The sequence below is a fragment of the Typopeltis vanoorti genome, chromosome 20, assembly GCF_054136105.1.
Source record: "Typopeltis vanoorti isolate ZY-2024b chromosome 20, IOZ_Tvanoo_1.0, whole genome shotgun sequence".
NCBI lineage: Eukaryota > Metazoa > Arthropoda > Arachnida > Uropygi > Thelyphonidae > Typopeltis > Typopeltis vanoorti.
Window position 1 is genome coordinate 2116346 of NC_143568.1, and position 17751 is coordinate 2134096.

At 34.2% G+C, this 17751-nt stretch overlaps 1 protein-coding gene across 1 annotated transcript in view; it reads right to left on the reverse strand.

The window, feature by feature from the left end:
* Window positions 1-1494: 1494 nt before the first annotated feature.
* LOC150095193 (xaa-Pro aminopeptidase 1-like) overlaps window positions 1495-17751 on the reverse strand; it is a 606338-nt gene continuing 590081 nt past the window's right edge. The window contains exons 23-25 of the mRNA XM_090410814.1: window positions 14783-14859; window positions 5476-5574; window positions 1495-1735 (exon numbers count right to left, since the gene is read on the reverse strand). Coding sequence (XP_090266940.1) covers window positions 1616-1735; window positions 5476-5574; window positions 14783-14859 — 296 coding nt within the window. The 3' untranslated portion in view covers window positions 1495-1615. The remainder of the gene's footprint in view (window positions 1736-5475; window positions 5575-14782; window positions 14860-17751) is intronic.

Here is a 17751-nt window from a genome sequence, read left to right on the forward strand (position 1 = left end):
TAATCACACTGTAATAAATGGGACCCCCACTTATATTCAGAATGTCTTGAAATATTCAGGTACATTTATTACGACTAATTTGCAGAATACCTTTGGCTAAAAACTTTTTATCTTTCAGATAAAAGGAGATAGATATAAAAAAATCAACTTTGTCATAACAATATTTTAGTAAACAGTCTGTAAAGTACAAATGAAGAAATCACATTCTAAACATCCATTTATAAAGTTGTTTATGAGTGATTATCACTCTCTTCTCCTGACTCTGGGCTAAATAATTATTGCTTTTATATATTATGGACAATATTATGGAAGGTGGTATTGCAAGGTTAGCAGTGATATTTCTTTATTATTATTATTATTATTTTCATAATAGTGGCATTCAGAAGTATGTTTATTCACAAACACTGATTATACACATCATTTACCCAGGCCTGTTTCTTCATTAATATACACAAGCTATATTTATCTCTGAAAATTCAGTAAATTCATTTTTTTAACCTCCTATAATCTTAAACATATTAACTGAGGTTCATAATAAATCTCACGTCTTGATTACATATATTACATGAATTGACAACACAACTTTCTGTTTAAACAGAGAACACAACAAACATATCTAACACAAAAGTCTTAATATTGCTACTATCAATCTACCATGATATGCTTTGCAATATCAGGTTTGGCCCTAAAGACAATAAATATTGTCTATATCACTGGAAGACAGCCTAAGCCATGTGATCTACTATACAATCACAATGCACAATAATAATCACTATAAAATACAAATGGCCAGGTTACACCTAACCATTTATTGAGCAAATAAGATATAGTTGCTCCCATGAAGTACACTTTATATTTTTATTGTGATAAACAGAGCTCAAGATATATTATGATTATTAACCAGTGAAAGTATATAAACATGTATAAATCTATTTAGCAATATGTATAAATTATGTAATCTAAATACTTGAGCATTTAACCTATCCATTAATTTTTTTCATGTTTATACTCTGTAAAAATATTTTTTGGAAGTAACTATATATTATTTACTTATGTCAAGTATTATACTTGTGGTTTCCTGACCCAGAATATAACAAACATTACAGGCACACTTAATACAAGATTGCATTTTACTTCTTTCCTTGTCTGTGAAGTAGTGACTAAAACAAACATACAAACGAACAAACATATATACATACATACATACGTACATACATACTAACAAAATAAACAAACAATAGGACACAACTTACTTGGCTTTCAGCCTAACACCATTGATCTAGCTCTTTTTAAAGTCACATTTCAACAAATGTGAATGGTTTTCAACCAACAATATGCATTTTATTTTCTCGGGCATATGAATGACATCTCTCTCTCTCTCTCACACACACACACACACACACACATATATATATATATATACACACCCACCCGCCCACCCACCTACCCATCCATCCACACACGTGCATACACATATACTTACATTCATTTACATACATGCATGAACATTTTTTTGGCACATACAGAATGTACCCTGGAGTACTTAAAAAAGGGATGAAAGTTATGCCATCCCAGTCCCCTATTCCCCACCAACCATGTTATGTAAATAATAATGCTAACCCAACGGCTGAGTTTCCCGCATCATCCACTGGAAGGCACTATGATTTCCTTGCTCCCTGAGGGCTTTACCTACCACATCTCTACATACTTGGTGGTAGTTATCTATCCAATCAACCTGTAACAAATATATAAATGCTGTATTAAATTCTGGTCCATAAAATTCTGTGTATTTTAAAATAAGTTTATTTGTTTAAGGCAGGTGTGATGTTATATGGAAATCTCTACAAAGCAGAAGTTCTGCTTGCAAATATCAAATAGCTGAGGTCTGTTACAAACATCAGAAACATATTGGTTCTATTTGAATATACCAGATGGTAGAGGAGTCTGTATGTTTCCAGTGTAAGCATAAGATGGATGTGATATTGTTTCAACAGCAATGATAAGCTTTATTTGCATATATCAGTTTATATCCCGAATAAAAGATGAATCAATTAGTATCATCAATAAAAGATATTACAAAACAGACAGTATTTCACATGTGGCAAATTCTAGTATCTGAATAAATTAACATGCCTTTTAGAGGAAAAAAGAGGCTACTGTGAGAGGAATCTCATGGGTTTGCACATCTGTGTATGAAAGAAAGGGGAAGATGTTATTTAAATGTGTTAACTATCTAACCAGCACTGATTTATTATTATTATTATTATTATCCTAAGACTCCCATGAAGTCAAAGACACATTGCAGGAGATTACTTTGTCATATACCATGCCTTAAATATATTCAAATTCTCTGCAGACACCACACTCTCAGGCAATGTAGTCCAATCATTCACAACTCTCCACACAAAAAAAAACCCTTCTCACTCTCTTGTTCACAACCACCTTATACAGCTTCTAGGGATGACCTCTTGTTCTCCCTTTTTATGAAAAACTTCTTCAATGTTAATCCTATAATAACCCCTTACCAATTTGTAAGTCTCTATCACATAACCCCTCTTCCTCCTATTCACTAGACTCTGTAAATTGCCTCTTCTCAACCTGCTTCATACTCAACATTCTGGATACCAGAAACGACCTTATTAACTCTGGACTTTCCAATATCTCATCATCCTTATGAAAACAAGGTGACCAAATCTGTGCACAGTAGTCCATATTAGGCCTTATAAAATGGAACCAGAATCTCCTTACTTCTACGTACTATTCAGTGTCCCCTGCATCATTGCCAGAATTTGGTGTGTTGTCTTCACAATTTTGGCAACGTGTCCTCTAAATTTTAGATCCTTATCCACCATCACTGCAAGATCTCTTATTTCCTCCAACAATATATCCCCACCAAACATAAATTCAAATCCCATCTTTGTTTTCCAAATTTTAAAACCTTACATTTTGCAATATTGAACTGGCATCCCCACTCCTCCCATGCCTATTCAGTCAGTCTACTTAAGTCTTCTTGTAAGGCCACAACATCTGCTCTACTCCTCATAGTTCATAGCAAATTTGCATCATCCACAAACAACTGTATATTCATTCAAATCTTCCTCAATATCATTAACATATAGGTTAAACAGGAATGGCCTTAAAACAGACCCCATGAGGCACACTTTCTAGAGTTTCTACAATTATTTTTTTCTGATGATGTTGTTGTTGTTGTTTGTCTTTCTAACAAATTATATCTGAATCAGAATATAGACAAACACTTACCACATGCAGTACTAATGTACTATAAGTTGATCAACCAACCTCTCATGTATGGGCTCAACATAAAGAAAAAAAAAACTACTACCGACTTTCCTCTTCTGGGATATTGTTCCTCCATACTACATAATTTGTTGATATCTATTAGACAGCCAACCCTATCCACTCTAATGTGACTACCACCTTATCATGTGGTAATCTATCAGAAGCTTTTGCAAACTCTAATGAGGAAACTGGATATACTACTGTGTCACCTTATTTAATAAGTAAGTAGATTAACTAAGATGAAAAGCCAAACGGCTATTTTTTCTGGCGAAGTTAATTAAATTAAGGATAAAAATCCCTTATTATTTTACAGCCAGTATGCGAAACTCTAAGATCGAAAACTACGATCTAAGATTCTTCGGCATGAAACTCTTAGATCATAGTTTTCGATCTTAGAGTTTCGCATACTGGCTGTAAAATAATAAGGGATTTTTATCCCCTTAATTTAAGTAAGTAGACTGCTAAAACGTGGCATCCTTTCAGCAAATCCATGCTGTCCATTCATTTCTGATTTTGACTAGCCTGATTTTTGATCCTGATTTTCACTAGCCTCTCCAACACTTTAACCACAACACCTGACACACAGATTGGCCAATAATTTGATGCTTGAGTTCTGTTACCTTCCTTATGAAACGGTATGATCTTGCCTTCCTTCCACTCTTTTAGAACTTGACCCAATGTAAGACTCATATGAAACAAATATGCCAAGGCAGATGTCAATTCCCTACAACATTCCTTCAAAATACATGACGATATATCACCTTCTTTTTACATGCCCAACCAATTTGCTTAAACATTTCATAATCAGTATTCTCTGTGTTTCCTGGCCTATAACAGTATCCTATCAGATATACTAGCCTGTTTATTTCAACTTCACACCACACAAATTCAAAATCTGTGCATGCACTATTAACTTCCACACTTTGTGGACACAATTCCTCTGTAATTATTAACAGCACCTCCCCCTTCATCTTTTTGGAAAATTATACATATCCTTCCATTTCTATCCCTGACATCACATCCTCCTCAGACAACCAAGTTTAACTTATTCCAATTATCTTTGGGCATAGTGACTCAATCAATGCAACAAACTCAGTTTTCTTGTTTTGAATACTTATACTTGTGTACAAACATAACAATCCCTGCATCTTTGAGGCCATTCTACCAGCACCAACATTCTTTATTCTAGCTGATATTCCACACGCTCTCTTTCTCTTCAGTCTGATCCCTCCCGTTTCCCTGATCCTGATTTCTATTCCTATCTATCTCATCCTCACTTTTATGCATTCCATCACTATGTGCTAGTGTTGCAACCACATCTTCAACTGCATATTCATCTTCCTCTTGTTTTAAGCTGTTTGTTCAATTTATATAGTCATATCTTCCATTTGTTCTAGCTGCTTGCTTACAGTCTCAGTTGTGTAATGAATCTTTACTCTCAGAAAAACAAACATGCTTTTGTTATTCACTTGTTTGGCACACTTCTAATCACAGAATGTCTCTACATTACTGTATTCTTTTTCTCCCTTTATCTCCCCCCTCCATATTTTGTCTCCTTTCTTGGCCTTTCTTCAATTCTTACTAGATGGATTTGAAGTTTCTCCAATGTCCATTTTGTATTAGGAAACACTCACTATAGCCATGAGATGTCTAACATCATACAGCACTCTTCTATTTTTCTCCTTCTCCTATTTTCATATCACTTATCTCACACTCTCTCACCTCTTTTACTTATCTGTTACTACCATGCACTCTACAACCTCCATTAACACTTGCATTCTTTTTGGTCTGTAGCTACCTACCACATCTACTCATATGATCCTTTGTTAAAGATATTGCTTATGTTTAAAACCATGCATATTCTTTTGTCTTCCTAATTATAGGATACATTTTTGAGAAATTATTCTGCCATCCTCTTATTTCTCCCATGATCTACTCACATTCAGTAGAGGTGTTTAAGTTTATGAAGGGATTATACAGAGAGAGAGAGAAAGAGAGAGAGAGAGAGAGAGAAAGCCATCCATAGAAGTTGTGCAAAAGTTTGGTGAAAAGGAAGTGAAGAAGAGATTTTTTATTTTTTTTTAATCTGGCAAGTGGTAGGTGAGTAAAATAATTGCTGGAATAATACACAAATAAATAATACAAATTATTTGGTTAAGAAATGCCTATATTTACCTCTTCAACAGTTAATAAAGATAAATCCAAAAGTTTTGTCTGTACTGGCACCAGTGTGAGTGGCTCAAATGTTAGAAAAGCTGATTCTTGAAATGTGTACTGTTAAAAAAAGAAGAAGAAAATATCACTGATGTATTACTTACACTTTCTTATTCATTTTAATTCACTATGTAAGTCAGTAAATAAATAAGCACATTTATATAGTATGTTAATATATATTACATAATAATAGAGGAAAATATACTTACTATAATGGGAAATCAAACATGTGAAGTGGAAGCCAAAAAGAAGAAACAGGACAGAGGAAAAATAGCTTCAAAACCCTTTGGACAATCAAACATAGAAATAAAGACTTCAATAAAATATAATAAAAGAATAAATATTAACCAGCATAAACAAAAAGATATTCAGAGGCAACATATATAACAAAAACTCTACAAGTTAGGAACCAAAAACTGGACCTCATATTAAAAAGCAATCGCCCGAATTGCTTGTTTCATGTGGTATCCAGTTTTTCATGTGATGACAGAATAAACAGCATACATAAGAACATGAAGAATGGAAGAGTGATGGACAGAAGAGAGGACAATGGGAATGGAGCAACATTCCAATTGTTCTCTAGTATGAATCTATAGGTAATGAGAGGGAAAGTAATGGTGTATAAGGTGAATAGTAAAGAAAATATTATATGGAGATTCGATTATAGTAGAATTTCCACTTTTATGACTTAACTGGCTCTTGGGAAGCCATTGTTAAGAGAACCATCATAAACTGAACCGTAATTTCCCATGAACTCAGAGTCATGAATTGGGGTTATGTTCCTGGAACTATATAATAAAATACAGCATAAACTTTTTTGTGTATTCTTTAAAATGATGCTTCTTGTAGAATGGGACAATTAAAGTTGGAGAAATTTTGATCAGTTTCGTTCTGGATTCCTGAAGGCAAAAAATTTCTTCTTCTCTTCTAATATTGATTTCTGTTTCTTTAACAGAAAGCAATAACATTAGAAGAGAAGCATGAACTTTTCTGCCTTCAGGAATCCAGAATGAAATTGATGGAACTTGCTCCAAGCTTTAATTGTCCCATTCTACAATTTTTTTATTCTCAAATTCACTTTTTCTATTTCCAGATATTTTTGAGAGCATAAATATGTACTGCACTGCAAATAATTTTAAATTAAATTGACAATAAATGAAGATCAAGGCAAATTATGACAGTTCACTTTAACAATAGGCTTCCCCTCTGTACATGTGAAGTGATCTGGACAGAATGACCCACAGTGACAGTTTTTTAAAAAAACAAATATAATATATGCAATATTTTGTGATGCAAAATTTGATAACAATAAAAAATAAAAAGATGTTGACCCAGTTATTAGAAATCATATATACTAATGAAAATGTTTCTGATTGCTTCACTTTGGTCTGGCATTTCATCTAGTCATAACAAAAAAATTTTACCTGTCATAAAAATGGGGAACCATAAAGTGGAAATCCACTATATATGAAATGTACAAAATATGAGGGTGTACAGCAGCTCACCACTTTTATGACGGGTAAAAATTTCTCCTGGTATGAACAGAGGAATGATTTCTGTAACCCACAAATCTTCAACCTGTTCTTGTAATGTTCATTTCATAGACCTGCTACCATCTCCACCTCTTTCCTGTCACCAAGAAACCTAGGTGACTAGATCTGTGTGAAGTAGCCAACATGGGGTCTTATCAAGGCTCAATAAAGAGGAATAATAACCTGCTTGTCTGTTCATTTTCAGCAATTTACATGAATATTTACACAGGGTGGTAGATGTATTGAAATGGGGACACATATACTGTGGTATATAATTGAAATGGTTGGGTTTGAAATTACATTGTGAGTGGTCAGTGTAATTGAGCACTCATGTAAAAGTGGTGATTTTTATCTGTTTTATTGTTTTTCTTTCCTTAGAAAATTAGAGTTTTATAGCATATTAGAGTAGATTTTTGTGTTTTTAGAGTATTAGTGTCTTTATGACATATTTTTATTGTAATATTTTAATATTAAATACAGGTGTAAAATGATGCCCAAAACACAGAAGAAATGAAATGCTAATAAGAACAGCGAAGTAGGAACAAGAAAATTTTCTCCACTAAAGATATTAAAAATAATTTAACCTCCGAGATTGCTAGACTAAAGCAGATTATTAGAATGATGATGAGGAAACTACAGAAAGTTGAGCAGTGTTTAGAGGAACACACGGAGGATAAAAAAAAAGTTCAGCAGCAAAATGGAAAACAAAGCATGGAATCAAGTAAGTTAGTGCATAATAACAAAAATCTGGTAAAGTTGATTATAAAAAGAAGGATGTGATCTTGATTTCAGAGATACGTTTATTTATAGATCTTCCTGTTTGTCCATAATAAGACAATTTACACGAACATGGTACTTCAAGTACATCAAGATTTCCATCTAACCTTCTCCATCCCCTCACTGACCACTCAGCTTCTTCAATAAAAAATTCCATAGAATTTCATACAAGAATAAAATACATTAAACTGGCAGATACAGGCATGTTAGTAAGCTTTGACATTGCCTCTCTCTCTCTTCACTAATATCTCTCACAAAGAGATTATAGAAATTTTAACCCCAAAATTTCCCTTGGACATAGTGGAATTACTCAAATTTGCGATCACATCAGGCTATTTCACATGGAAAGATACAATAAACAAGAGGAAGGAACAGCATTGGGCTCACCCTTATCACGTAATCTAGCCAAATTTTTTTCTTGACCACCTAGAAGAAAGAATTTTTCACTCTCAACCCAAAACCAACAATTTGGCTGCAGTATGCTGATGACATTTTTGCAGTTTGGAGCTACACAGAACCAGAACTCAATGCATTTTTACAAAAAATAACACCCTACATCCTTGTATCAAGTTCATACTAGAAAAAGAATCATCAGATGATTCTTTTTGATGATCCAGCTTGCTTATGTATGTACACCAACATAAGCAAGATGGATCCATTGACACTTCTGTCTACCAAAAACCAACTTTTTCAGGTCGTTATATCCACAATACATCAACTCACCATCCATTTCAAAAATATGGCATCATAAAATGTCTAGTATCCAGAGGACACAAGATTTGTTCTTCAGAAGAATCTCTAAAACCAGGAATTGGAAATAAATCAAAGAAGCAGCCTTACTAAATGGATCTAGAAGTTGAAAGTTTATTTTTCACTTGGTTAGAGTATAATAAATTTAGTTTAATCCTTTATCCAAGTGTGAGCAAACAAAGTTTGCGCCTGAAAGTATCTTCAGGACTGGGGTAAGGTGGTACAACAAAAGGGCACTCCTTGCAAAGGTGGAGCAAGCTACCAACACTCCTGTCTCAGTATCTCCTATAATGCAAAACACATCTCCTTGCAGATATGTCTAATGTTATGCATTAAGGAAAGGGCCACAACCCAGACTAGTTTCGACCTTTATTGAGGTCTCTTCAGTGGGAGCCAGGCCCAAGTGGAGATACCAGGCAGAAGCATTAGCAGGTCATCTCTACCTATAGGAGTTGCCAAATGGTGTGCCACCCTTTTTTAATAAATTACTCTGGATTTAGAGAAAGATGTTGAAAGTTTATTTTTCACTTGGTTAGAGTATAATAAATTTAGTTTAATCCTTTATCCAAGTGTGAGCAAACAAAGTTTGCGCCTGAAAGTACCTTCTTTGGTGTTGTACCACCTTACCCCAGTCCTGAAGATACTTTCAGGCGCAAACTTTGTTTGCTCACACTTGGATAAAGGATTAAACTAAATTTATTATAAATGGATATAATCTAATAATAAGCAAAAAATAATCAACCACTCTCCTATAAATCGATCCAGACAAGAAACCACAAGACTCCTATATGATATATTAAAGCCATGTCTGAATGTGTGGCAAAAATTATCCTCAAGTGTATAAAAAAATTTAGCTGTTTGTGGTAATGAGCTGAACATTAGTTCAGCTCATTAGTTTTTAAGCCATGAACATGTGACTATATATATATATATAGAGGGATTTCAATCTAAGCCTGCTGCGCACTACTGTTTTTTTAATTCAGTTCCTATTGTTGCTTGAAAATTGTACTGATGATGTCTTATGATTCATAAGATGAAATATTTACATAATAAAAAAATTATTTACTGTGGTATTCATGTTACTTTGTAGTTATGGATACCCCACAGGTTTCGCTATATAAGAAAATTCTAACTTCATGGAGATACCTGAATAATAATAATAATAAACATGGCTTGATCCATTATCAGGTATACCTTGGATTTGCCATTCCTTCCATCATCAGTGGAAGCAAGATTCAGATCTTCTGAGGTAATAATATTGTATTAAGCATAAGAGAAAAAAATAATGGCTATTAAAAAGAATAACATTTTAAACTTAAATAATAATAGTAACTGATGCTTAACATAACATCATATCACTAAAAATAAAGAGCCAAAAGGCTTCATGTCGGCGATGCAAAATTATACAAATTAAGTGGATATCAAATCCAACATCATTTCAAAGCCGACTACAGAAACTATAGAAGTTGTGCAGAATTTGACCAGAGAGCTTACAGGTAATATGCTCGCTGCCAAACTACAAGTTGCCCTTGCCAAACCTAATAGGTGGCATGCATGCTATATAAGAGTCCATGTATTGGTCTCGTATTGGTTCATTTTGATAGGTTTCACTGACAGCTGTTTCAAACTCGCTGGTTTTCGTCAGCGACGGTGGCGAGCATATTACCTGTAAGCTCTCTGGTCAAATTCTGCACGAAACTTCTATAGTTTCTGTAGTCAGCTTTGAAATGATGTTGGATTTGTTATCCACTTAATTTGTATAATTTTGCATTGCCGACATGAAGCCTTTTGGCTCTTTATTTTTAGTAAATACTTTACGCACCGACGAAGAGTTTGTTTACAAAAAATACACCTCTCCAACGCTTCGAGTTTCTTGGTACTGAGAATTTTTGCTCTCTTAGGTTTCTGCTTGATCCCTGACAAAAACCAGTGAGTTTGAAACAGCTGTAGGGTCAGTGAAGCCTATCAAAATGAACCAATAGGAGGCAAATATATGGACGGTATATAGCATGCATGCCACCTATTAGGTTCGGCTAGGGAAACTCGTAGTATGGCAGCAAGTGTATTACCCATAAGTCTCTGGTCAAATTCTGCACAAAACTTTTATAGTTTCTGTAGTTGGCTTTGATATCCACTTAATTTGTATAACATCATATTAAAAAGTTATCTCTTTTAAAATGGTATTGGGGGGTGGTTATAAAATAATGCAACAAAAATTCTTTTATTCAATGATTTCATATGGTACAACTGACTCATATAATGACTTATAACTGACTCTTCACAAACATCACCTTTGGAACTATAGGGTAATTCAAATGAAAGTAACTCTATTTAGAGCAATCCATAGAGAGAACCAGAGTTGAAACTTGGTAGGTACCATAACCAGAACACATTGAAAAGATTCCCCCCCCCCCCAAAAAAAAATCAAGAATGACTGATAGGGGAAGTATGGCACTAAACTGGATGGTAGGTGATTGTTAAATTATTCAAGAGTGAATGACAACCAAAGTTATTTGGTGATGTTTATTTTGCTCATTTCATAAAATAATATGATACAAAAAACATATCACATAAAGCTGATATGCTATTAAAAGAACCAGATGATCAATGTAGGTTATGTTCAATGTGTTGCCATTTGTGCAGGACCAGTAGCTGGTACTGCCATACAGCTTTGTCTACAGTGGAATGCAACTGATCTGTTGAAAAGTTTTACACATAATATGTAATTCTCTCTTTCAAATCAGCCAGGTGAAGAACTTTGCCCCCAGTACACCATACTTTTGAAAAGTCGCAAGGATTAAGGTCTGGTGAATGCAGTAGCCATCTCACAGAAAATGAGTGACTGATTACTCTATTGCCTGTGAAATGTTGACACAATAATTGTTGAATTTTACATTCTATGTGGTAGGTACTCCATCTTGCATCAACACTGTTGTGTTGATGCACATCATCGAATAACTTTGCCATTGATTCTGAATCACTTCGCAATTACATATACCATCTGGTTCACATTAATATCATTTTCTCCAGCTCAGAGTGCCATATTTTGCCTATTGGTAATTTCTGAACTTTTTTTTTGGTCAAATCTCTTCCCCATGACTGGTTAGGGTAACCACCAAGTTTGGGGTGAGGGTATTTTGTCTACAGGTTTTTTCTACAGATTACTCTGAATAGGGGTATTTAAATTTGAAACACTCTGTATATATATTTAACAGCATTGCTCTTATACAAAACATTTATTGAAACTCTTCTTTGGTCACCTTCATAGCATGCTTGTTTTTATTTTAATAACTTTAATGCTATTAAATCTCTGTTTGATTTTATTTTTTGCAGGATATTTTTCAGTTTAGAAATTATTCAGAGCAAAGCACATACAGTGCATGGGAACTGAGAAAGTCTTTATGTTCAGATTTTCTATCAACAATTTTCTACACGAGCCTTTCTTTAGTATGCATTTATCTAAATTTCACTTTCTGACTATTAAGTGTCATTAAACATCTATCTCAGTGGTTCTCAAAGGGTGCGCCCTAGAAGATTTCTGGGTGTGCCCTGTGGTATTCCAGAGAAATATGTGTCCAGATATAAAAATAAATATAGTTACTCTATTATACCTTTTCATTACAGATATACCGCTCTTTTTGTCAACACATCATTATTATGTTAATTAACAGTGGTTTTTCTTGCAAAGAGAACAAGAATATGGTTTATTCTTGTTGTGTATATTACTTATTTTAAAAGTGTTGGAAGTGGATGTTATGTGCATATTACTTATTTTCAGATAAATACACCCAAATAAAATGGATAGATTTCTCAAAAAGAAGCGTGATATTGAAGAATCAGATTCTGGAAGTGAGCAAAAGTTAAGTGCAAGTAAGAAAGCAAAATCGCAGCCTACTTGCAAATATAATGAAAGTTATTTAAACTTTGGTTTCACTTGGACCGGAAGTGAAGATCATCCTTTGCCGCTATGTTTAGTATGTGGATGTAAAATGGCAAATGAATCATTGCTTCCCAGTAAATTGAGTAAACATTTTAAAACTATACACTCTAATTTATAAGATAAATCTGTAAGCTTTTTCAAGAGATTGTCTGAACAGCAAACCAAAGCGACAAATTCTTTTAAAAGTATAATGACTGTTTCTGATAAAGCTCAAATCGCTTCTTATCAAGTCTCAGAACTGATAGCAAAAAATATGAAAGATCATACTTTAGGTGAGTCACTTATTTTGCCTGTATGCAAAAAAATGGTCATGACAATGCTAGGAAATGAAGCAGCAATGAAAATAAGCAAGATTCCTCTTGCTTATTTTCAGTTCGATACAGTTCACAGGCGTATTATAGAAATCTCTTCTGATATCGAGAAAAATGTATGCAGTAATAAACTTCAGTATTCAAATTTTGCATTGCAAGTTGATGAGTCAACAGACATTACCAACAAGGCGCAACTTTTAGCATTTGTCCGTTTTATTAATGAAGATCAAATAGTAAATCAGTTTCTTTTTTGCAAAGAATTAAGTGTGTCTACAAACGGTGAGGACGTTTTTAACATTTTGAATAGCCATCTTGATAAATGGCAGTTAACATGGAAGTCATGTGTAGGCATTTGTACAGATGCCCCTTCCATGGTAGGCTGTGTTAAGGGCCTTACATCTTTTGTAAAAAAACAAAATGAGAATGTTATCGTAACTCATTGCTTTCTTTATAGGGAGGCCTTGATGGCAAAAACATTGGGAGAAAAATTAAGAGAAGTTTTAGATCAAGTTGTTCAGATGGTAAACTTTATTAAAACAAGACCTGTCAAATCACGTTTATTCAAAAAGCTTTGTATCGATATGGACTCACAACACAGACGGCTGCTTTTACACACTGAGGTGAGGTGGTTGTCAAGGGGGAAAGTACTTACCCGTGTACACGAGCTACAACAAGAACTTCTTGCATTTTTTGAAGAGATGAAACAATTACATTTTTGTAACCTCCTTCGGTGCGAATTTTGGATTGCCAGGTTACAGTATTTGGCCGATATATTTCAGCAGCTCAATATTTTGAATACTAGCATGCAAGGGAAAGAAGAAAATATTCTCACATCCACTGACAAAATGAAAGCCTTTAAGAGAAAACTACAGCTTTGGAAAAGAAAAGCTGTTGAAGGTAATTTGGAAATGTTTCCATTGGTAAGTAACACTTGCATAAATGAAACACTTCCAATAATAGTTGAACATTTAACAAGTTTAGAAGAAAAATTGAGTTCTTATTTTCCATCACTTAACACTGAACAATACGACTGGATTAGAAACCCATTTATGGAAACTTCAAGTGATTTTGGTTTAACATTAACAGAAGAAGAAGAACTGACAGCTATATCCACTGATCATGATTGATGATTAAACATAAGGAATTGTCTCTTTGAAGCCTTTTGGATTTCTATAAAAGAAGAATATGTGTCAATATCTAAAAAAGCTTTGAACATTTTACTACAATTTTCAACATCATATTTATGTGAATTAGGATTTTCTACCCTCAACACAATTAAGTGTAAAAAGAGAGGAACTCTTCAATGTATTGACGAGGAAATGAGAGTTTGCCTTTCAAATATATGCCTAAACATTGAAGCAATTGCTAGGACACATCAGGCTCATGTTTCTCATAAACACAAGAATGAATAAACTTAAGGTATGTTTCATTTTATTTTATTTTTTATCGCATTATTTTTTTTCTGTAATATTTGACTTAATTATTATAACATATTTCTCAGAAATTTGTATATAGTGCGCCTACAATTATTTGTAGGATTTTAAATGCACCCCAACTTCAAAAAGTTTGAGAACCACTGATCTATCTGAATGAGCCAAATTTCTTACTCTTTCAACTTTTTCTTCAGCACAGTTCATTACTTTATAATAAAACACCAAATATATGGCTTCAACAAATTCCTTGTCCATTTGACCTTGATAACTGAAATATGCCAACTTGGTTATGATAATTTTTATATAATAAATTAATTTACAAAAGTATGATATCAACATATTTTGTTTGCTCACACTTGAGTAAAGAATTAAAACAAGAATATAATTTCTTGTCAGTAACAGCAAATCAAATGCTATTCAGTTAGTCTTTACTGCTATCTCAGAAAATTACATACAACCACACTCATACTTAGACAATAATATGCAACAATTACAATTAAAAAGGATAGAAATAAACCTACAAACCTTTATATCAGCTTTCTTTATTAAAAACAAGCTTTCTATCCTTATTCCAAATCGTCCCTCTTCATAATAACCAGGCTCTGTAAATAAAGTATATGTTGGTAAGAAAGAAGAAATCTATTTGAAAAACAATATATATTATTATATATCTTCTTCTTCTTCTTCTATGGTTCTTAACAGGTACTTTATTAAAAAACAGAGTAATTTATTAAAAAAGGGTGGCACACCATTTGGCAACTCCTATAGGTAGAGATGACCTGCTAATGCTTCTGCCTGGTATCTCCACTTGGGCCTGGCTCCCACTGAAGAGACCTCAATAAAGGTCGAAACTAGTCTGGGTTGTGGCCCTTCCCTTAATGCATAACATTAGACATACCCTCAAGGAGATGTGTTTTGCATTATGGGAGATACTGAGATAGGAGTGTTGGTATCTTGCTCCACCTTTGCAAGGAGTGTCCTGGTGTTGTACCACCTTACCCCAGTCCTGAAGATACTTTCAGGCACAAACTTTGTTTGCTCACACTTGGATAAAGGATTAAACTAAATTTATTAGGCTTTTCTATTAGTTTCACACACAATCATGTTTATAATTGTTTCAGGAATTATTTGTTTGAAACAGTCCATTGCAGAGCATAGATTTTGAGTTAGTATTGCTCTGGCAATTCCTTCTCTTTCTCGAAATACCTGAAAGTCAGGAACTTTATGTACATCAGATCCGTCTTCTGTTTATTTTTGAGTTTCTATTCGGATATACAACAACAACATTTTACAGGATATTTTCAGCAGAAGAACCAGCAGCTGAAGTGGCCACAGTAGCTATAGGTTCTGCATTTGCTTTTTCTTCTCTTAGTTCTTTATCTAATTGTGGTATATATTCTTCAACAACAAAAAAAATATCGTTTTCTAATTCCACATCTGAATCATCATCATCGCTCGGCATATCTGATGAAGCAACTGACGACACTTCCTCTAAAAGATCTATCAACTTGGAACTGGTACGATGTCGTTTCTTCCTATCATAATTATCTAAAATATCCACAGAAAAAAAAATTCTATAAAAACTACAACAAAAAAAAAATAAAACATATCGCAAAACAAACTTAGTAGCAATAAGTAGTAGTAAAATAAGCAATAATGAAGAAAAACAGCAATCGACACAGCAGATAATAGTTCATAATTCACAAGACAATATCAAATATGAAAACCATAAACACTTACCACTAATTCAATAAAAAACATATCTTACTTCTTTGAAATGCAAGCAAAGACTGAACTGAAATTGCATCGAATCATTTTAGAGATAATGAAATTACGCTACAGTGTACACAAGTAAGCTGAACAAAAACTGACTAAAAACGAAAAAAAATATACATGCTCATACAAAAATCATACGTAGTTTCAAAGTGAATATCGTAGCAAAGCAAAAAATATATATTTTAGGCAACAGGAATGTAAATACAAAACAAACTATGGGAAAATACTAATGCATCTGCTTAGAAAAACTGGTTTTTGTATGGAGAATATCGGGGTGCATATGCACCCCTGTACATGGTTAAGCGCTCAGGTGCCTTTGAAGCCTTACTACTACATTCAAATTCACCGATTTCAATGAAATTTTTTTCAAATTGTGTGTGAAACATTCACAGATAGCATTACTAAGAAAACAGAAAACTTTGGAAATTTTCCATTTGGCAACTTTCTATTCACGTTTTTAATTAGCCTGGGGGGGGGGGTGTTTGCACTCCTGCCACAGAGAGGTGTTCATAACTCTCCAAGGTATCCTTGGATTTTGTAACCATAATTCCAGAATAAGGTGGTTACACTATGCAGATATATAAGCGTACTTTTTTATATCAAATGTGTGTGTTCTCTTGGCTGGTTTGCCTGTATGCAGGATGAAAAACCCAAGTTTCTGGGACCATGCTACAGAGGTAGCATGGTCCCAGAAATATATACCATTGCTCACCCAAGTTTCCACCACTCTCACAGCTGGATGGGACTTTATCTCACCTAAAGACAGCACCAACTTACTAACATCACTCTCCTCTTCCAATTCCTGCATTGATGACCCAGACTGGTCCTGATGGTATTCCACCTATTGTGTTAAAAATATTGTGCCCCAGAACTAACACCTATCCTACAATACTGCTTCAATATAACCTATTCAACTTGCATTTACCCAACATATTGAAACAGGTTCCCATTCAGCCATCCAAAAGAAACGTGATAATAGTCAATCCAGGAACTACCAAACAATTGTTCTCACTTTTGTTCTCTCTAAAATTATGCAGGTCATCAACACCCAATTCTTGAACTACCTAGAGTCATACTAATTAATCATTGACAGCAGTAAAGATTCCACTACTCACAATCTATAGCTGATCTTCTAGCTTTCAGCACCAACCTCTGGACTCAAGCCATGGAAAAACTTGGAGAAACCAATGTGCTTGCCCTCTTCATTTCAAAGGCATTTAATTGGGTTTGTCATAGGGGCCTACTTTGCAAACTGGCATTCTATGATCTGCTTTCCATACTCTGCAACTGGATTGCCAACTTTCTCACTGCATCCCTCCTCCTTACCTTCAATAATACCCAGATATCGAAATATGACCAGATTTGCTTTACTGGAATCGCCTATATCTCTGACCTTTCCTAACAAAAACACATTTCAACCATACCTTCCGGAGCTAACTAAAAACTTGATTCGATCCAGAAGAGGGCAACCAGTTAAGTAATGATCCCTCTCTCACATACCCACTTCAATTCCTCTCTCACAGACATTCAGTTTCTACCTTGTGCCTGTTCTACAACGAACAGTGCTCTGTCGAAATGGCCACTATTATTCCTCCATGTTCCTCCTAAATCATTAGAACAAGGGCCACTGCTATCCAATACCCTTTTACAGTCCAGCTTGAAACTCACTGAACCAATGCACTGCACTAATCTGGACATAGGTCTTGTGATCTTTCATG